Genomic DNA, 21,311 nt, shown 5'->3' on the forward strand with positions numbered 1-21,311 from the left:
CGAACAGCTGATGCAGGAGTACGTCCATCAGCGCATGCAGGATGAGAAGGAGATGAAGCGTCTGGTGGAGATCGTCATGTCCGGCCACAAGAACGCCATCCTGGCCCGCGAGCAGCTCCGCGAGTACAAGCGGAAGATCGTGGAGGAGGTCAACATCGAGAGCCAAGAGCTGCTGAGACAAGCCCTGGAAGATGTAAGTACTGTACATCTCTAAATGTTTGCTGGTTTATTTTCGCATTTTTTGTGGTGACTTCTTACCATGAAGACATAACAACGTAACACATGTTTTGTAACCTACTATCCTGTAAAACTGTTTCAAACACAAATGAAATTCAAATGGCACAAAACCCCCTACTGTGAAATAAAACCACCACTAAAGTAAATGAATTTACAGAAGTCTCGAGAGGCGTCTTTGGGCACTGTTTTCCCCACTTGTCACTCTCACTGTCTGTCATGTTTGTTATGAAGAAATCTGATCTCAAAAGTTTCTTTTAGTGGCTGTGCATGGTCTGAATTGTTTCCCAAGTAAACTATTTATAGATAGGGAAGGAAAATCTTGTGAAACAATATCACACCTTGCTGTTTGATACATATTATCTTTTCAACAAGTCTTTTCTATGTACCAGGACTTCATCAAATACATTTTTTTTTGTTTCAATGTTTTTTAATAGGCATGAAGACATGCATTTAACTATCATTCCTAAGTTAGATACTACTGATAGTGTAGTTGTCTTGCATGCTGTATTGAAGCAGATTTTCTTTGTGTGGATATGTGAAAACAACCTGGCTATATTTTCAGGAAGAAGAGGAGATGAAGCGTAAGTTTGAGATCATCCAGCAGATCCGAGCCATGGAGGCCGTGCCCGTGGTCAGACAGAAGTTTGTGGACCTGGCTTCCACCGCTGGACACCAGCTGCTGAGCGAACTCTCCATCCTAGAGGTGTGTGGATCCTTCTCTCTTTTAGCATGGCATTTACAAACATGACCTTTACAAACTACTGTAATTCAGGGACATTTAGCACATCATACGGTACATACTTCAAGAAAATTGCTGAGACAAAGAATTTATTGTATGTAACAACCAAAACAACTGTTGGTCCTACAAATGGGTGAAGGCACTGTTTAAGTAATAAGGGACATAAAAGCTGATCTGCTACACTTTGGGATAATATAATCCCGAATAGAGAAGAAAGAAGTAAGACTTTTTACAGTAGATGTCTACTATCATTGTTGGAAATGATTTAATTTTGAGACAAGGCAAAGACATTCCTAAAGCAGGAAGAAAAGACATTTCTAACTTAGAAGGTCAAGAGAAAAGTGTGCTTAATATGTTTAATACAGCTTTAACATATGGAGCTTGTCATGTAAACTTGAACTTTTCCCCCTACAGTTGAAGGAGAGGCTTGGCCTCATGAAAGAGGCAGAGAGAAAATCAGAAGAGGAAAAACGTGATGAGATCCTTACTGCTAAACAGGTGAGGGCTTGTTGTTTTGCTTGTTTCCTGTTTATATTAACTTTTCCCTTTAGTAAGAATGAACTATTTTCTGTCATGTTTAATGCATATAGTATCTAAACATATCTTCTGTTAACATTACTGACACTGTGGTCATGGGCTTCTTGCCACAGCAAAGATATCTAATTGACTCGTGCAATAATATACAGGTCTTAATTCTAATGGTCTTCCAATGACAGGGAAAAGACAAGAAGTTGATGGACACGTTAGAGCAGATTTCAAGACATCGGGCGGAAACCAGCAAGGCTGCAGCTCTGAAGTAAGTCACAGTAATTCTGTTGTTATGGTCTTTTAGTACAAGTCTTGATATCATCTGGAATCCTCACGAAACTTACTGTTCAGTGAAGAAAAATAAGACTCATTGATAATCAATACTGGCATACAATATGATGTTTTTTGTGCTTATTATAGCCTGGTAACATTACATGATCAATGTGCAATAATTGCAAACTGAAGGCATTCTTCAATAGTCATGAATGTGTTGTACAAAATTCATCTGTCTTGCTGCAGAAACGGCTGTTTTAGATCCTTGTTGCTAGTTGTTTGTCATGGCCTGCTTGAAACTTATACGTCGAAATCGTACACAGACTTACTCAAAAGTGACCATGTCGTTACCATTTAAACTTTGTTCTTCATTAAGTACTTACTTCATTTGCACAGACTGGAGAAGAAAAGAGCTACAAGTGGCAAGAAGCCTGAAGTGAAGGACCCCAAACTGCAGGACCTCCAGAAGAAACTACAGGAGAAGAAGGCAGAACGTCTGAGAGAAGCAGAGAAGATGAAGATCAAGTCCGACAAGAAGTCGGCTGGTCGAACACAAGAACTGGCCAGAGAGAAGGTTGGTATAATGGTTGATCTGAGAGCTGCCAGGAACCAAATCTAAAGCAGTTCATCATTTTCCTTCTGAGACAGCCATTTGGAACAGTTTGTATCAGTTGCACGATTAGGAAGCAGGTAGAACATTAAAGTAATTCTGGTCAGTCAGGTGTGGTTTCTCCTTTCTATTTCCTCCTTTTCCAGCCTGGCTTAAGATTGAATACCAACAGCAATCTATCATCAGTGATTGATGCCGTTGGAACCTGTATTTAATAAGCCTCCTCTGTCATTCAGATGGAGCCCACGTAAATCACAGTAGAGCCACTCAGGAAATAACATATACCAATGAACTAGGGCTGTTTCAAATGACTTCTCTGTAATATCGGTTTTTAAACTGCACATTGAAGACAAGCTCAACTCAATGAGATCTAACAGATCCTATACCAGTGCAAGAAGCATGGGCTACGATGGCTGCTTCTTCAGCATTTTCTACTGCCATAACCATTATATGCTGACTTGTTTTAGCATATATCTTATTTCCGTAATTAACCATCTTTTTCTGTGCTGTGATTGACAGAAAGCTCTGGAGGAGAACAGGTGGAAGGAGCTGGAGAGAACGAAGGAGAAACAGGCCAAGCTGGTGACCCAAGGGATCCGTCCTGGGACCAGGTCTGCACAAATACTCAACAGATCTCCAGCTGCAAGAAAAGTCTCTGCTTAACATTAGGATTTATGTCCCTTATTGATTAACCTACATGTAACAGTGTGTGCTGTCCTACTAGTTTAACAGGGCTCCCATACTTGCTCTCTCAAGTATGGGATCCTGGCAAACCAAGGCTTTGACAAAAAACTCCTTCGTTAAACGAACTAGAATGGCACATAGACTGGCTATTGATAGCTGTGTGGATTGTATGTACATAATTATATACAGATGTATTTCATATTCAAAATATCATTAGGATTTTGAAAGGTGGCAGCATCGGTTTTCTATCATAACAGCAAATATAAAGAATTTAAAAATGGAGGTTTGACCGTAGCTATTTTTATTAGCTGTCGATTTGAATATGAAAGCCTGCTTTCTTTCAATTTCTACAGTATATAGAAAGTCAAGATCTCCCAGTACCAAAGGCAAATACGTTGTATTTTTAGTATGTGCTACATAGATGTATGCGCCTTATGTTGGCTTTGTAATGTAAACGAACTCCACTTGCTCAGTGTTGTTGTCACAGATGCACATAACATGACTGTGTAGATGCCAATAATGTACATTAGTATGTCACAATCTGACAAACTACCCAGGTTTATATTGACATGTAAAACACTGGGTCATCTATAACTCCAGAGCAGTTAAGTTGTAAATTTGGTGTCAATTTATCTGTTGCTAATATTGTAGACTTTGCTGTTAGGTCTTGTACATTTGTTCATGGTGCCAAGTTAGAGGACTTACTGACAAAGTTAATGACTGTATAAAGCACTGTATTTTTGTCCACACTTGATGGTGTTCCTTATCATGATGGTTTCATTCTGTAAATACATGATTGTACAAGTTTTTGAAGATGTGACATGTACATTGTACTCTTCACACATTATGAACAGCAATAAACTGTTGTCCAAAAAGTACAGGTTTCATTACTGTTTGTGTTCCTTGTTTAAAGTCAAATAGATACTCACAGAAAGTTACTGATGAAGATCTTTATTCTGAACACAGTTAAACACTATACATAATTTTCCTGTACAAAATGGAATGTTTCCTACACTTGTGAACAAGTTGGCATGGAAAATGTCCACGGAATGTTGACACCATTTTGAAAATATACCTTTCTTCCAAACATCAGAGATGGCAGGATTTCTATGAAAGTTTACACATATGTAAAATAGTTTGTCTATAAAAAATCCACACATACATGTAAAAAGAGATTGCTATCAACATCATGAACTTCATATAGGCAATATACATTGTGTAAATGACTATGAAATACATCAGAAATTGAAAGGTTTATGTACATGGTATAGTTGGCACAAGACAATTTTGTTTGTAGATTATTTGTCACATATACTACAGCACTTTGACACATCTCAGATGGCCTTACTGAGTGAGGCCTATAGTCTGTTTCTGGAACTCCTGCATTTGACGAAGGTACACAAGAGACTTTGGAAAGCGAGACAAATAGCCCATTTCTGGGGTAAGTCACTAACCAAGTAATAATTTGCAAACCACCCATAAACTGACTATACAGTGACAGCTACATTTACATGTAGCACTCAAAATACACACAATTTATCAACATTCTTGATTGCACAATGACAGTGTAAAATGGATGAAATTAGATGGTATAAAAACACCACAAAACTTTTGATGCAACAGTTTGTACATTTAGGATCTGTTTAACTGAGACCTAAGGTTTCCATACAGCATCAGTAGGCTAGTTCATTCTTCCTTCTGAGGCTGTCCAGCACTTTCTGTAAAAGAGGAGAAAATAACCTGGTTTATGCATGTGTAGATGCAAAAAATCAATGTAATCCAGTATATGATGACATCAAAATGCATAGATTTTTATCACATTTATGTCAGTATTTGGCCACAGTCAGGACAAGTCATCATGATTATAGTTGCTACAGAATCTTCCTCATCCCCAGGCAATGTTAACAATGTGATACAGCCATTACCCTAACTTGAAAATTGGTAAAAACCCGTCTGCAGCAATGTTGAGCAGTAATTTCTAACACAAGAACTGAATTTACCCTTGCACTTACTTTATATTTACAACGGAAGTTGGAAGTTACAGTTCAACCTTGCCTCAAACAGGCCATTACCAGTTACAGCAATGCCCAATGGCTCATAAATGCTATACCTTAAAAGCCTTTTTGGCCACCTTACCATCCTAATGGAATAAGGAACAAGCCCTCCCCCATCAGTTACAGGCACACAAAATTCTAATATACATTATACATTGTATATGTACATACATTATATTATGCTTGGAATGTGGTGACCTGTCCCCAACCTGAATGCACACCGATTTCAATGTACATGCATGTAAAAGATCCGGTGTTCAAGGCCATACTTGTCAAAAAGAGTAGGGGACTTTCCCGGTGTGAACGGATCAAACCATTCCGGCCAAATAGAGTAGGGAATATGTACCTAGCTACAGTGAGTGCCAAAAGGTTAAGTTCTGGCATACAAAAGTGCACAATTAACAATAACTCACTTCTAAGTTTGGGGACACCTTAGTTTTGAGGCAAAATGAAGACTTTGTACAGTGTAAATGCTAGTGTCTTAGGTCACATTTTCCCAACAGTTGCCCTGCATGGCATTTTGCACTCTGCAGGAACCAAAAATATGATATAAAAATTAAATTACACAAAACATAACAAGAAAACATGAATATCATTTTCAAGATCAGATACATCACCTTCTTGAATAACTGTGCCTTGATCCTGTTGGACTTGTAAGCCGCCTGTCTTCTCTCCTGAGCTTTCTTCCTCTGCACCTCGGGCAGTTTTTCATACATCCTATACAACAACAACATGGGTCATAAAAACAAAAGTTTCCAAGGCTTGCTAAGCTAAGAACATACTGCGCAGCTACACGGTACACCCATTCCAAGTTAAATCCTTCCTGAAAAATACACTCTTTATTTTTTTATTCTGATTTGAAAAAAAAGTACTGTTCCATACATCAAACCTGGAATGCTTAAACTCTGGTATACCAACAGTTTTTGAAAATCTATATACAGAATTTGTCCCTTCAACCAACTGTTTTCATTCTAATTTTTGATCAGTTGGATTTTTCCACCATTAAAAGCTTCTGCAAAGTACAGTGAGGCGTTTTATTCATCATTTTGCCTGCCAGCTCCATGAATCTTCAACAAAAATCCATGAATCAGGAAATCAAATCAGCCTAAAACTGTCCAATGAAAATAAAGTTAACACAAACCTTTTACTTCTGGCTGCCATTTCCTTCTTGGTAATGGTTCTTTTCTTGGGCCTGTGCAGATTTTCTGAAGATTCAACAACAACAATGATCAGGTGAATCCTTAGAACAAGAATAAACAGTCTGGTAGTTTTTATGCTTAACTACCATAGTCTTTTCCATAATTGCTGAGTGCTATGCAGAGAAGTAGTATGTACCATTGTTAAAAGACTTTTGACAGTTTGGAATTCAAACCTGTGAGCTTCATGTGTCCCATTCAAAGAGAGTGTCTGCAGCTACCTGTCAGATACAGGCTATTTCTGACATCTGTTAGGCACTGATACCTGTCCTTAGTGCTGAACTGACATCTGTTAGGCACTGATACCTGTCCTTAGTGCTGAACTGACATCTGTTAGGCACTGATACCTGTCCTTAGTGCTGAACTGATATCGCACTATTACCTGCCCTTGGTGCTGAACTGACATCTGTTGGGCACTGATATACATGAAACTGGCATCAAACACAAAGGTCAACACAGATAGTCAGATGGTGACTGTCCTAAGAACTGACCAGACAGAGGGGCAGGTTCGGTAGCCTGGAGTCTCCTCCTCTCCTCCCCGAACAGTCTCATCCTCTCCATCTCGAACGCCTCCTCGTGACGACGCTCCTCCGCAGCCAGCTCCATCCGCCGCACGCGCTCGCGAGACTTGGAGATGAAGGCCGGATTACGCATCTTTAGCGCCTCCTAGGGTCACGGGATGATTGGTGATAACAGTGTCATTTTTATCTGTGAATAACCTCATCAGGCTGGTAAATTGCTGGATAACAGAGTTCTTTGTACAAGTCTCTATACTAGTACTTAGCTGATGATTGGGTCACTACGAAGTTCTTTACACCTAAGCTAGGTGTTACTGCTGTAGTGGGAAAAATGCTAACCCAAAGCATGAAGGATGCATTCTTCACACTAAAGTAGTGACACCTAGCTTCAGTACAAAGTAGAGCCAGTGGAAGGTAGCATGAACTGTCAACAATACCTGAGCTAGGTATAAACATTCTAGAGTACAAAAAACTTTCCCCTTACAGTAAAATTGAGATCCAACGAATGTACAAATGTGCTGTATGTCCATACCTGCAGTGTGAGCCTCTCCAGAGGCTTGGGTGGTTGGTTCCCCCTCCTGTGAGGGCTCATGTCGTCCATCCACCTGACGATCTGGTCCTGTCTCTCCTGTGTGTACTGCTGACGCTCCTGGAACGGTCGTCTCCACGGCAGAGCTTGAGCAACAGGCACGTACCACGCCAGGCCTGCAGAATGGGCACAACACAGATGGTGAAATATGCCAATTGTTGAAGCTGGCTTTAAAGCACTAGATGTTGCATAGGGCAGTGCCCATCTTCATGTCTGAAGCTCTTGGGCCACTCTTTTGTGCTCATCATCAAAGAGGAGCTAGTCTACTGAACCAGTGAGAGTGGTGTGTTCAACAACCATTCTCTTTCTCAAATGCTGCTTGATAAGCAGAGAACACTGGCTGGGAATTGACCTCGAAACACACTGAATGCAAGACACTCTTCCGATACAATTCACACAGTATTCAAATACTCAAAACAGAATGTAAAAAATCTTTGTACATCATTATAAGAAATTATACAAAGTATAAAATGTGGTTAAAACAGTTTTTCTCAGAACAGTCAAGATCACATCCAAACACCACATAAAGATACCAGATGTTAAAGCATGACAGCAATCAGTGGCCTTACCTGGTCGAGCATTTTCAGAGGCTGCCTCCCCCTTTTCTGTAGACTTTGGTTTGGTCTGCCTCTCTTCTTTCCTCTTCTTGACAGACTCAAACAAGACTGGGTACTGTGGGGCTGCCTGAGGCTGTCTGTCCCGACTCTTCTGTTCAGGAGTGGTCACAGGAACGGACACCACGAACTTGTCGTCATGACTACCCGACCTCGCTCTTCTCCTCTCTGGCTGATTGTCATCTGTAGGGCTACCATCAAAACCACCGTTGGATTTCCTTTGTCTCCAGGGTCTATCCTCAGCCATAGGCTGGAACCAGGCCATCCCCCCTGGGCTACTGATAGCAGAGACATCCTCTTCACCAGCGGGCCTGCCACGGTCTGCTGCTCCAGACTTGGGCATGGGGGTGGACTGGTAATAGCTAGTTTGGTCTGGTTTCTGCTTCTTTCTCTCTCTTGGCCTCTTGATCTCCATGTCACTGCCTGAATCCAGAGAAGGTGTGGTCTGTGTTGCCCTGTTTCTCTCCCCAGGAGTGCTGACAGAACTGTCCATGCTGGAGTTGAGAGAGGGCGTGGTCTGAATCCCTATGGTAACCTTGTTGCCATGGGGAGCGGGAGTGGAGGCGATGACTGGTGAAGGAAACACAGCTCCAAAATCATTCTTCTTTTCCTTCCTCGGGTGCCTGGGACGCTCCTGCTTTCCAGTCTTTTGTTTCCTCTGAGGAGGTTGGGTCGGTTTCTTAAAGGCTTCCTGCTCCTTAGTCTCCTTCTTTGGCAGGTCCTTAGGTCTACTCTCCTGATATCTCTTGATCCGTTCTTGCCTCTCTTCCCTGCTTTCCTTCTGTCTTCCCTGTTTCTTGGCTTGACACTGACAGGGTGCACTGCTGTCTGTGTCAGTTGGGCTAGACTCTGTCTCTTGAGGGTACAACTTCTTCCTTGTTTGCTTCTTCCCATCTCCGGCCTCGGAGCTCGCCGTGCTCACAGGAGAAGTGTCATCGGTCAGGTCTCTGTCTGTCTCGGGCACCGGACTTAAGGTGAGCGTGGACGCTCCGCTGCTCAGGTACGACAGCCCGCTCTTGTCCCTCTTCTTGCCGTGGCGATCCTTCTGCTTCTGTATCTTCTTGGCCAGGTCCCGCAGCTTGGGGTTGCTCTGTCCAAACACCTGGTAGAAGCGGACAGAGTCGATGCTGGATACACTGGAGCTGTCTGATGTGAGGGAGTTGGCCTCCGAGCTGGCCGGACTGCGCAAGTCTCCGAAGATCTTTGTGAGCCTTTGTGTATTGATGCTGTCTAGCAGAGAAGATGCAGAGGGTTCCTCTCCTTGAGGTTCTGCAGCTGACCCCTTGTCTCTCGAGGGGACATCGGCTTTTCTTGAAGGCTTCTTTTCAACAGGTCTGTCTTTACGTGGCCTTTCTTTTGTCTTCTCAAGCCTTTCTTTAGTCAGCGTCTCTTCCCCATCAGTCAGTGTACTACTTGTGGCAGAGGCTGAGAGTTCAGGGGAATTATCAATGGGTCCTTGCTTTACTTTAGGTTTCTGGGCTTTTTGTGCCATGGCAGACCTTGTCTTGTCTGGAGTCTGCACACCGTGGTCCTCTGTCTGTTCTAGGTCCTTCATCTTGACCTTGATGGCGTCACGTAGTTCACATGATGTCTCACCTTCCTCTGGGGGTGCAGGGTCCTCGGTCATTCTCCGTCCCTCCTGCTGCTCAGCCTTTCGCTGGACATGGTCCTTCAATAGATAAATGTATGATATTAGTTTATTATGATATCACTGAAATCACATTCAATACCATACATTTGAGTAGCGGCCTTATGCATAATGCAGCTGAACTGAGGTATGACTTACAACCTTAAAATCGGTCACTGAACTTACATCAGAAATACATGACTACAACATTAATACTTAAAGTTTGTCCTGCACCAGACAATGCATAGGGCATGGCCCATCTCCGTTTCAGTAGCCCTGGGCCACACAAAAACTAATCAATTAGTAGAAGGCTAGTCCACAGGTGTGCGTTCAACTTCCATAGTCTTTCCGAAATGCAGAGTGCTTAGCAGAGAAAGTAGTATTTACATGTACCATTATATTTTTAAGTGCTAAGTATGACTCAGCTGGTGATCAAACTCATGATCATGACTCCTGAATGCCAGGCAAACACTCTACACACTAGGCCATTCACCAATACAAGTAACTTAAAGCCAACAGAGTTGCTGACCTTGTACATCTGCTGCAGGCTGAACTTGAGCGGATCTCTCATCATGTCTGCCAGCTCCTCCAGCTGAGCCGGCTCCAGCTGGTTCTCCTCATCCTCCAGCTTACTCACGACCTCCTCCTTGAAGTTGTTCCAGAGCTCGTCCAAGTTGGGCCTCCCCTGCAGCCTCCCCTCAACCCTCTCCTCCTGCTCCAGCACCTCCTGAAGGACACTCTGATTCCTGCGCAGAGTCGAGACGTCGTAGTCCCTCCGAGTAGCATCCCTGGCTCTTCTTGTATCATACTCCTGTCTGTATGTGTCTGGTCGTGTTTCTCTGTACCTCCCGGGGCTGGTGGGCTGGTATCTCCTGAGGCTGGCTCTTGTGCCTCTGTCTCTGTCAGGACTTCGGTTGACATAATCTCTGATGGGAGATCTATCAGCCCTTGTCCCTCCTACAGCCCCATATCTATCATAACTTGTTACATCGGGAGGCCTAGCATCAGGAGTGGGTCTATCTCGTGGGTAATCCCTTGTCCTGTCCCTGCTGTAGCCAACATCTCTGTCACCTCTGTACCTGGATGGAGATGTCTCTGTTCTCCTGTATCCCGGCTCATGTCTTGCTGCTGGCCTGTGGTATGTATCGTCTGGTGGAGAGCGATGTCGATCTTTGAGTCCTCCATCCCTGAGTGGACGCCCTGCCCTCCGGTCCTCCAGCTCTGCTCTGGTCAGACCCCTGCCTTTAGGAGACTGAGGATCAGGCGCCAGTGGTTTGAAGTCTTCCTCCATGGCCCTGTGCCTGTCCTCTGGAGGAGACCTACTCTGCAGACTGGGTGGGTACTCTATGAAGGATGCTGCCGGCTTGGCCCTGACCACATCATCAGTTACTGTAGATTTAGGACGCTGTCTTTCTCTAGTACCCTCTCCAGACCAGGCTTCTCTTGCTCTAGCTGGATAAACTCCTGGCCGGTCTTGCCCTCTGTCCCACCCTTCACTCGAGCGGCCTCTACCATCTCTTTGTACCATTCTGTGCTCTGTGACAGCTGGTTTGCCCTGTGTTACGTCCTTTCTCTCGCCACCTGTAGACCTTTCTTCTCTGTCTGCAGCTGAAGGAGTCCCATCCAAGCTTCTTCTCTCGCGCTCTATGATCACCCTCACTCTCTCCTCGTTGATTCCATCAGACTCGCCCCCTGACGGTTCTTTCTGCGGCTCCCTGGGTCCTGCCCTGTTGACTGTCTTCTCGCCAGGGGAGCCCTCCTGGGATTTGGAGAGTTTGGACAGGTACTTGGGTGACTTGCGTGTTCCGTAGATCCCCACTGAGTGGATGGCCTCAAACGTGTCCTTCCTGGTTCCTAGGTAGCTGGCTGGGAAGGAGGGGGACTCAGCATCATCAGATCCTGTAGATTTGTAAACAAATATTAGCAACCTTACTTCCCATCTACACTCAAGATAGTGTAGTCCATTTTATCCTTGAAAGTTCTTTATCAATTGAATTGCATCACCCCTTGACAGTGATAGTCATGACCATACATTCATGGGTTGAGGACCTGGACTACTAATGTGAATTGTGAGTATGTCACAACGTCTGACCATTGTGTTGGCAGGGCAATATCAACACCTTGTGAAGCCCTCACACAATCAACTCACATGTTCCACCTTTAATTTCAAGTTTAAATGAAGGAGAGAAATATATTGTTAAGGATAATAAATATGCTTTCCATTGTTAATGGGACAAGTCAATACCATACGATTGATGAAGAAACAACAGAAAAACTATTGATCAAATTCAAGCTTTCAAAGTCAAACTTACTTGAAGTTTGTAATGTAGAAAATTGTATCACCACTGTATACCAATATACAAAAACTACTTACATGTACCTCTTAGTAATGTCTTTTATATGTATGCTGTTCATGTCCCTTAGTATACATAACAGTGTGTAAACATTGGAAGTCTTGCCATACATACTGCCACACATTACTGATGTACATAATTGAAAAGACTTTAGAGAGCAAGAAAAACCTGCAAACATTTTAATATCTTTAGTAATGTAAAGTTTATTGCAAATTCTTGCCCGTGGGCTAATTGCATGTAACATAAGAGGTTCAAACAGTGTAAAAAACAACATCACAAGTGTCTACTCTAGTCTAAAGCAAGTAAAAGCTAACCCTAGTTCCTGGGTTATTGGGTTAGTAAAAGGTTTCCCACTGACCTAGATGGGTACTCTCCAGCGTGGTCTGTGAGACCGGTGTGTCCGGTTCTCTCTCCTCGGCCAGCGGCACGTAGAACACGTCCGGACTGCCCACAGGGCGGTACAGCTGCAGCCGTGGGCCCGGTCTGAAACAACAAGTTGCCATGGTAACTAGTTACTCCAATACATCAAGGAAGGTTAAAAGACATCCTGATCCAGCTAACTCAATGTCAGTAACTGATGAAAGATAGCAGATGATGTCTAATGATGGCCATTTACAAAACTTAGTCAGTTGCTTCTGCTAAAACTTTGTATTGAAAAAGTCACCTGGTTGACCGAAGAATTTCTGTGTGATGGTAATAAGCTGTGTCGTGAAGAGTTTCATAGTCATACACAGCTTAATAAGGTGCCAGATTCAAACTGAATCCTCTAACGGAAGAAACCTCAGTAAACACTGATGCTAATAAGGGACAGAAAATGGTCCGTCCAAATTAAGGGATGTCAAATATTTTGAGACCCCCTTGCAGACCTTAGATCAACCTTAGTGTCCCCTTATGTCACTTGTGACAGGAGAGAGTATATAAGATACATTTGACGTGTTGACAGGGCAAATGTTTGACAGCTGTCCTTTTGTTTGTGGGAAGGAAGACTAATTTGTCCATCCCTCTTGTATATTATATTATTAGCATGGAAAATGAAGTTGAGATCTTTATATAGAACTCATTGCAGGTACAGTTAGATGATTACTGTTGGTATAGGAGAAAGTACTTGTATAAAGCTATCCAAGTTTCAAACAGTACTGCTTGAAAAGTTGAAGTTTACTTTAAAAAAAGGACATATTGTGTACTATTCTGGCAGAATTTTCCATAATCTCAACTAAATTATAACCACATCTTGCTTTAATTTCTGAGAAAAACATCAAAATTATTACAAGGTGGCTAAAGGCACATAAAAAATACAACATAATACGTGTAGTACCTTCTTTCCCTGCCTGTCTCTGTTGGTCTTTCTGCAGATGTTCCTCTACTGCCCCCTGTCTGTCTGTCTGGGTACTGCAGGTCTTCACGAGGCTGGGTGGCGGCTGACTTTGCTTTCTCCTCCTGTGGCACATGCATATGTACATCTCTTGAGCCCATAGCCTTTGTTGAGTCATCACGATAGCCTTGCCTGCTGGGTTCACGAGATCTTTGCGGCGTGGCCCAAAAGTCAGCATTTCTATCGTCTTCCTCAGCATATTTGGCCTCATAACTGTGCCTGCTACTCCTTGTATCATGTCTTTCATGGCCATACGCTTCCTCCCTGTCAGCAGAACGTGCGGAGTGGTGGGATGCCCTGGATGGACGACCTTCACTTGACCTCTGGCTGACCCCTGACCTGTCACCTCTGACCCCGCCTGCCATTACTACAGCTGATTCTTGTGACACTTGGGGCGTCATTCCCAGGAGATTCACGCTGTGGTCAAACTTGTTCTCTGCCACTTTCGTCAGCTGGTTCGAAATCAGATTTCTGGCAAAGTCAAAGGCCGTGAAGGGCAGTCCTATCGGAGCGAATGATCCCGAATCCACACTCAGTCTGCTTGACACCGACGACCGGGAAGACATCATGCCCTCACTCGTCCGCCGAGAGCGCTGGATGTCGTAGATACGTGTTGGAGTGCCCAATAACGCCTGTTCTGTCCTCTCTGCCTCTTCTAGCAGTGCCTCGGTGATGGCAGTCTGTTCCACCATTTCTGCTTCCTTCAGGATGGCGTCCACCCTCCGCTCAGGAGACTCTCTCTCTAGCAGGTGTCTCACCTGTTTCATTGAATGAATCATAGAGCTTTTAACATAAAGTATTACATTCATGCACTATCAGGCTAAGTACAGACATACAAATGTAAAGGTTAGAATAAAGTACTGTACATGTACATATGTGATAGGCCATCCAACACTACATGGGTCATAAAACTACATGTATGTGTAGCTTCTTCTTCTTTTGTACTGCCAAGCCTCTAATTTTAGAGATCTTCTCTTTTCTTTGTGATATCAAATACATGTATATATCTTGAGATGAGTTTTTTTACTATAGTATGGTCAAAAGGCATCAGAAAATAAATTTTTCAGTACTACTAGTACTACTAGTCATAGATTAAAAGTGAGGAAACTTTTCTATATATGGTTATAAAGAATAGTTACTATGATACATTATACTAAATTAGATTAAATAGATTTCCTAAATACATGTGAAAAACAAACCTTGTAGGCTAATGAGTCCATGGTGTCGGTGGTCCTCGCCGTGTCCAGCTGCGACACTGTTGACGTCTGACTGGGCGCCCTTCTGGGAGACACGATCTGACTCATCACAGAACCCCGATTGGTGTATACCTCATTTTCAGACATCCTACTCGGAGAAGACAGCGGCTCCCTCTCACCAGACTCCCTTCTTGAATTTGCTCTCTCAGACATTCTAGAAACAGCTCTCCCTTCTGCTTTGTGGGGAGGTTCTTGTCCTTCTTCACCACTGATGGCAGACACCCTGATAGATGACTTGCTGTCTTGGGAGTGCTGGTATCTGTCTCCTGGGTTTCCATCCACCTCAGACAGTCTGGAGGCCCTGGTCTCTGCTGGACTGGTGTGCTGTGGTCCATACGATGCAGACCTGTCCTCTTCAGGAGTCCTGCTAGTGTATTGTGTTTGGTCCATTCCGGACAGTCTGGCCCTATTCTCTTCTGAGGTTCGACCGGTGTGTTGTGTTTGATCCGCTCCAGACAATCTGGATGTGTTTTCTACTGAGGTCTGGTCAGTGTATTGTAGTCTATCCACACCATACAATGCTGACCTGTCCTCTACTGAGGTCCTACCAGTGTGTTGTGTATTGTCCACTCCTGACAATCTGGCCCTGTTTTCTAGTGATGTCTGGTCAGCATATTGTGGTCTACCCAAACCAAACATTGTTGACCTATCCTCAACTGAGGTCTGACCAGTGTGTTTGTCCGCTCCTGACAATCTGGATCTACTCTCTATGGAGGTCCGTATAGCCTGTTGTGAATTGTCCACACCAGACATTCTAGACCTGTTTTCTATAGACCTTCTGTCAGCATAGTGGCTGGAAGTTGAGTGTCTGGCTGTTGGCACTCTGTCACTTTCTAAGGACTCCCTCTCCGCCATCTCCTTGTCGTACTGCTCCAACAGTTGTCTGGTTTTCTCGTGAAGCTCCGCCACGGATGGCCCTCTGGCAGTCTCCTGGTCATCTCTACCCAGGCCCAGCCTGGTCTGTAGGTCCACCTTGTAGCTTGGGTCGGCCAGTAAGGGAGAGGTTGGTCCGTCCGTGTTGCTGTACCGGTCCAGGTACGAAGGGGACGTGAGAATGTCGTAGACCTGTTGTGCCAGGGAATCTCGGCTGCTGGCAGGACTCAGCGTACGACCCGTCAGGCCCCCGTTCTGCGTGCGTGTAGTACGGGCAGTGTTGTCGCTACGTGCGGTCTGCGCGGCACTCTCCCCTCCTAACGCATCATTGTCTAGTTGTAGTTTAAACTCCTGTCTATCATTCACATCCTCAGCTCTGGTATGTTCCATCGGGCCAGTAGTGTTGGGGCTGTGTACAGAACCCACAGGGAGGGACACGCTCTGAGACAGGGTGTCCACTGTGTAGTGAGTATGACCACTCACACGAGACAACTCCTGCTGATCAAGCTCAAAACTTGGCGCAGCAAACATGCCGGCTCCTCCATCTTGTGTTTCACTGTCTCCCAGAGGAGCTGTGCTGACAAACTGATATGGTTTTGTATAAGAACTAGCAGGTAAATCGCTTGTTGGCTGTTGACTAGCTCTTGGTTCTGTGTGTCCATCTTGAAGCTGTGCGTCTGTAGAAGAAGTGAAGTCGGCAGCTCTGCTCAGCCTCGCCTGACTCCTCACCTCCTCATACCTCTCCCTCCTGCTCCTCCCGCCACCGCGGGGCGAAACGTGCAGCTCCGAGTCACTCGCACTCCGCTGGGAACTCGTCAGTCCAACGGGCCGGGACGGAGAACCGTTCGCTGAACTCGGCCGATCGATCCAGAATTCCTCGTAGCTGGACCTCTTCAGGGTGTGTTCTCTACCAGCTAACGATGTGACATGAAGGGGAGAAGGCTCTCTCGGTGAGACACCCACGCCCAGTGTCTGACTATCAGTTACCGGCCTTTGGGAACTGTATGGGTACCCTTGAGTAGAACTGGCCCTTTGGATTTCTCTGGGAACTCCATGGCCGCTGGCTTCACTCCGTACAGACAGCTGTGGCTCACTTGTGCTTGGTGATTCACCACCTAACAGATACCTCACCCTGTCTGCTATGGAATCCTCGCTGTCTATACTCTCCAGATTCATGCCTCGGATATAGCTACTACGAGACGTGCGAGCTGACTCAGGCTGTGCGTACTGGCCTTGAGTGGTGCTGGCTCCATCCTCCTCGTTACGGGGTTTCTTTGCATCAGGAGGGAAATCTCTCGGAGACAGCTGTCTGTCAGAGAGCCGTTTGCCAACATTGTCCGTCCTCACTTCCAACTGTTTCACCATAGTCTCCTGACTGTGGGGGCCTGCCTCCAGCTCCACCAGCCCCAGGGGAGGGAACCTCTGGATGTCTTCTGACAGGTACTTCCTCTGAGGCTCCTGTGAGGGGTTTAAAGAATCCTGACTGATCTGGCTGTGCCTGCTTTCCTGGGAGGGTGGTGGGAATGCACTCCAAGCTTGTCTTTTGGCGGCAATGACGTCATCAGGCTTCTGAGCTGAAGTCTCTACAGACAGGTCCTTTGTTCTATCCTGCCCATAGGTGACCCTAGAGGGCTGTTCATCCTCTACTTCCTTGGCTTGGGGTGATGGCAATTTAATTTGTGTGAGAGGGTCCACAGGGAGAACCAAGTAAGGGGTGGACTGGCTCAGGGGCTTCCTCCCAGCAATGGAGTCATGAATGTTCACCACGTCGTTACTCTGGCTGGAAGAGACCACGTCAGCATCAGGGTCAAAGTCCAGGTGCCGGTCAAACTTCTCACCGGCACCAGTTTTGTTTGTGACTCCGTCATCACTCCGGCCAGCAGCAGACTGCCTTGTGCTCAAACCTTGGGGTAAAAAGCACAAGATGTAAACAAGTGACAATTCATAGATAACTTTAACCTCTCTGTAACATTTTATTTCATTCCTCAATGATATATCTAGTGTATAAAAGTAATGCTATTAGCTTAATAGCCCAATGGTCCCCAATCCCATAGCTCAACCTACTCTGTCAAAACGTAGAAATGAAAAATGAAAAAACATACGAATGCAAATACATGATGAACCTAATAACCATGCTATTATTGGCTGTTTCGTTCCTTTGCATTAGGTCCTGGCCCTCCCGCGGGTCAGATCGCCCTCTGGCCTTTGGGCCATCCTACCCGCGGTCGGGCCATACCTCAGGCGATACGGAATACCCAGTGTTGTATTCTACATTAATGATTAAGTGAGGTACGTGAAGTATGTGAAGGAATAAATGGATGGAAGAATGAATGAATGGCATATTATGTATCTTTGTGCGTACTAAAATAGTACAACAAACCTGACAGCCTGGAGCCAGCCTGAGTAGTGGTGTCTCCCAGCAGATCCTTGACCCTCTGTGCGAGGGAGTCCTGACTATCCACACTGTCCAGGTTCATCTGGGATATACCGTGGATCCTGCTGCTGCTCTCCATAGACAGGAGGGAGACCCTCGACATGACTCCCGACGGCTCCCGCTCCAAACTGCCTCTCCTGATGCTCCCTTCTGATCGGGATGAGGTGACGGGAAACGTGGTCTCTTCTCCGGTCACACTTGGTCGTGGTCCCAGCATGTCCAGTATCCTGCTCACCTGTAAGGTACATGTACATTTGTAAATCTGTAAATGTATATGCAGGGCTCAAAAAACTATAGATGTGTGGATCATTATCTTATGTTGTGTACCCTTAAAAACTTTTGTACCCAAAATTTCTGTTCACCTTAATTTTTGTTAGGTGCAGTAGTGCCACCTATTTCCAAAAATGAATTTCGTGCCCTGATTTAGTCTCCAAGCAGCCAGATGAAAAAAAGAGAAGAGTTTGGCCAAATAAGGACAATTGAGTTGCCATGGGATTACAGTCAGTCTTTTGTGGTCAGTCTTTTGCAGCTATCCGCCGGCCACTTAGTTCACTCCTAGTCCAAGGCCAATTAACTCCTACTACTAGTAGGCTTTTATTCCTAACTTGGCCAAAGTCCCCTAATAGTAAAAATTACTTTTCGGCTAGGCCGGAGTCTGGTAGAAACAACCCTGATATGTACATATGAATGTTATGTTAGCACTCAAGCATAGCACTCCAGGAAGAATAGCAACTACGGTGCATGTTATCATTGATAATACTACAGATTTCCTTAACAAATGCACAAATAAACAAACAAACCTGATCCACGGCTGCATTCGCACCCTCATCATCTTCAGGCAGAGGGTACGCGGACAGATCCGGCTGGTCTGCCAGCAGTGTCCTGTCTTCCCGGCCAGGGTGAGACAGGGTGGAATGGCTGGACAGTGTGTGCTGTGAGAGAGTGGAGTGACTGGACTTGCTGTGTGGAGGGAGAGAGAGACTGCTGGTGGTTTGCTGAGAGAGAGTGGAGTGACTGGACTTGCTGTGTGGAGGGAGAGAGAGACTGCTGGTAGTATGCTGTGACAGAGAGGAGTGACTGGACTTGCTGTGTGGAGGGAGAGAGAGACTGCTGGTGGTGTGCTGTGACAGAGAGCCCCCCTCCATGGAGACTTCATCCCTGTGATTGCTTCCATCCAAGCTTTTCAAACCCTCCCCGACGAGCGTATCCTCCGACGACTTTGTTTCTTCGTGGGGCGACCGGGAACTTGTGTACGCATCGGCAGTCGGGCTCAATCCTGGCATTTCCATGCTGTCCTCAAACCCCACCTGAGGAATATTTAAAAACATATCAATCATTCTACAATGGGAGAAGGTATGGAGATTACAACATCACTTTCTCACTAAATGAAGTGGCAGAACGTTTAACTGGTAAAATGATCTTGTAACAGGATGTCTTCTTTCTTTGTTTTGCATATTAAGTAACCTGTCTTTACTAGCTTTAGTTGCATCACGACAGTTTTGTACAGTACTAAGCCAAAAATGACTGGTTTGTTCCCCTGGATGGAACCCTACTCTTTTTGATAAGTGTGGTGTGTTCTGTATTGAGCTCGAGTCGAGGTGTGGCTCTCCGATTGGAGAGGATGTCCAGATCCCAAACCAAGCTCATTTTTACCTGATTTAATTGAGGAAATTGGTTTATAATGCCTCTGATAGGGTTTATCAGGGCCTGCTACAGATTTGGACCTTTAGATTCCAAGTCAACAACTCTAAGCACACCACATTGTCTAGTCTTCATAAACCCACCTGAGGAAGCGCAAAGCTCTCCCCTGATGGAGACTTGTGCGAGGCCGCAGCCCTGAGGATCCTGACGTGCGGCGGGGACTCCTCGCTCGACGCATCACCCTGAGATGGGGAGTGCTCCAGGGGGAGCTGCTCCAGGGAGGGATAGTCCTCCAGCTCGGAGAACTCGATGAGATCCTGGGGTGACGTCATCGGGAGAGGCTGGGCCTCAGCGTCCTTTGTGCGTGCAGGAAGGGACCGTAAGGATGCTGCCTGAGCTGCCAGGGGCTGGAAGTCATGCATGTAGCTCTGAAACAACAAACAACTTGTAGTTGTAAGTTATATAGGTTACTTTTGACTTTGTCTGAAAGTTCATCTGTGTTTCGAGCAGTCATTCTGATTTGTGAAGCAAAGTTGAACCATGATTTCCATGGGAAAAATTGGACTTACCCAATGTGCATGTATTTGACAACCGAACCCCATACTGTGCATACGTTTGATTTGTGTTTGGCATTGCAGTTCAATTTTGCTTCAAAAGATTTTGATCAGACTAAGTTATGACATAGCCATTCAACATAGTCATGTTATACCAACAAAAACGATTGAGAAAAACAGACTACTGTTACTATTATTGTTGTAGTAATACATATATCAGACAAAGCAAATCAATACTAATGATACTAATTAACTAATGAAGCTCTATACAACCCCCTACCTCATCTTCTGATCCTCCCCCATCATGTGACGATCCTCTGGACCCATCAGATCTGCCACTTTGATTATCAGACTCCATCATCAGCTATGTGTAAAAAAAAAATTAAAGAAATTACTTAGTCAGTTATTCAGCAAAATAAGGATATGACGATGGACATGCGCATACTCATACTCATATAGGTTACACCGAGGGGCTGCCACCGACGGAAAACTGGCTTATCCGATCTTTCTCAAAGAGCCTATAAGTTAAGTATAACCTCCTTGGTTTATAAAACGACACAGACAACAACGTAGGCAAGGCAGTGTCGTAGGTATAATTTTACAGGATATCTAAAAGCCGTTTACAAAGTCAACATCAGTCGCTGGTTACTTCTGGTGTCTCTCTTCAAACAAGGAGGAAATCTTTACATCGCAGTTACTAATGTCTGAAGGAAACGAAATTTCTGAATCTTATAAATCATTATCTTTTTGTTTACCCGCCCCCCTCCCACTCTATTTCTCAACAACAACGCAACGCAAGATACATAGTCCTACACGTTTTAACGAAAAGGGCAACTCACATGCTTTAATTTGTGGTAACTGTGATATCTTCGTAACGTTTTAGACTTACCTATTACCTACACAAGTGCACGAGTCGTCGAGAACATCAATGTTTACGATTTCGCACTTTCAAAAATTCGAAATTCCGCCGCCATATTGGATCGTAACTGTTTCTATGACGTCATGACCACGCGAGACTTTTTACGGACTGTACCATCCTGAAATCATGAAGGGGAGGTCAAAATCTGGCAGTTGAACAGAAAGGAATGAAAACTAAACTTGATTAGTAATCATTGATAGCTAAAACATTTGTTATACAGTACATTGAATCCCAACATT

At 44.7% G+C, this 21,311-nt stretch overlaps 2 protein-coding genes across 2 annotated transcripts in view; one reads left to right on the forward strand and one right to left on the reverse strand.

Moving 5' to 3' along the window:
• Positions 1-3,251, forward strand: part of LOC118414264 (cilia- and flagella-associated protein 99-like) — an 11,931-nt gene extending 8,680 nt beyond the window's left edge. The window contains exons 12-17 of the mRNA XM_035818184.1: positions 1-193; positions 800-940; positions 1,391-1,474; positions 1,693-1,772; positions 2,174-2,351; positions 2,907-3,251. Of these exons, the coding sequence (XP_035674077.1) occupies positions 1-193; positions 800-940; positions 1,391-1,474; positions 1,693-1,772; positions 2,174-2,351; positions 2,907-3,050 (820 nt within the window). The 3' untranslated portion in view covers positions 3,051-3,251. The remainder of the gene's footprint in view (positions 194-799; positions 941-1,390; positions 1,475-1,692; positions 1,773-2,173; positions 2,352-2,906) is intronic.
• Positions 3,252-3,833: 582 nt separating this feature from the next.
• LOC118414267 lies at positions 3,834-21,156 on the reverse strand. The gene is made up of 15 exons (XM_035818192.1): positions 21,043-21,156; positions 20,434-20,517; positions 19,743-20,027; positions 18,759-19,265; positions 17,905-18,193; positions 14,595-17,428; positions 13,339-14,153; positions 12,382-12,506; positions 10,199-11,568; positions 7,998-9,711; positions 7,372-7,544; positions 6,813-6,987; positions 6,267-6,330; positions 5,743-5,842; positions 3,834-4,789 (listed from the first exon to the last, which is right to left on the reverse strand). The coding sequence occupies exons 2-15, from the start codon at positions 20,512-20,514 to the stop codon at positions 4,745-4,747; spliced, it is 8,577 nt and encodes a 2,858-aa protein (XP_035674085.1). The 5' UTR covers positions 20,515-20,517; positions 21,043-21,156; the 3' UTR covers positions 3,834-4,744.
• Between the last annotated feature and the right edge of the window lie 155 nt (positions 21,157-21,311).

This window comes from Branchiostoma floridae, chromosome 4 (genome assembly GCF_000003815.2).
Source record: "Branchiostoma floridae strain S238N-H82 chromosome 4, Bfl_VNyyK, whole genome shotgun sequence".
NCBI classification, from domain to species: Eukaryota; Metazoa; Chordata; class Leptocardii; order Amphioxiformes; family Branchiostomatidae; genus Branchiostoma; species Branchiostoma floridae.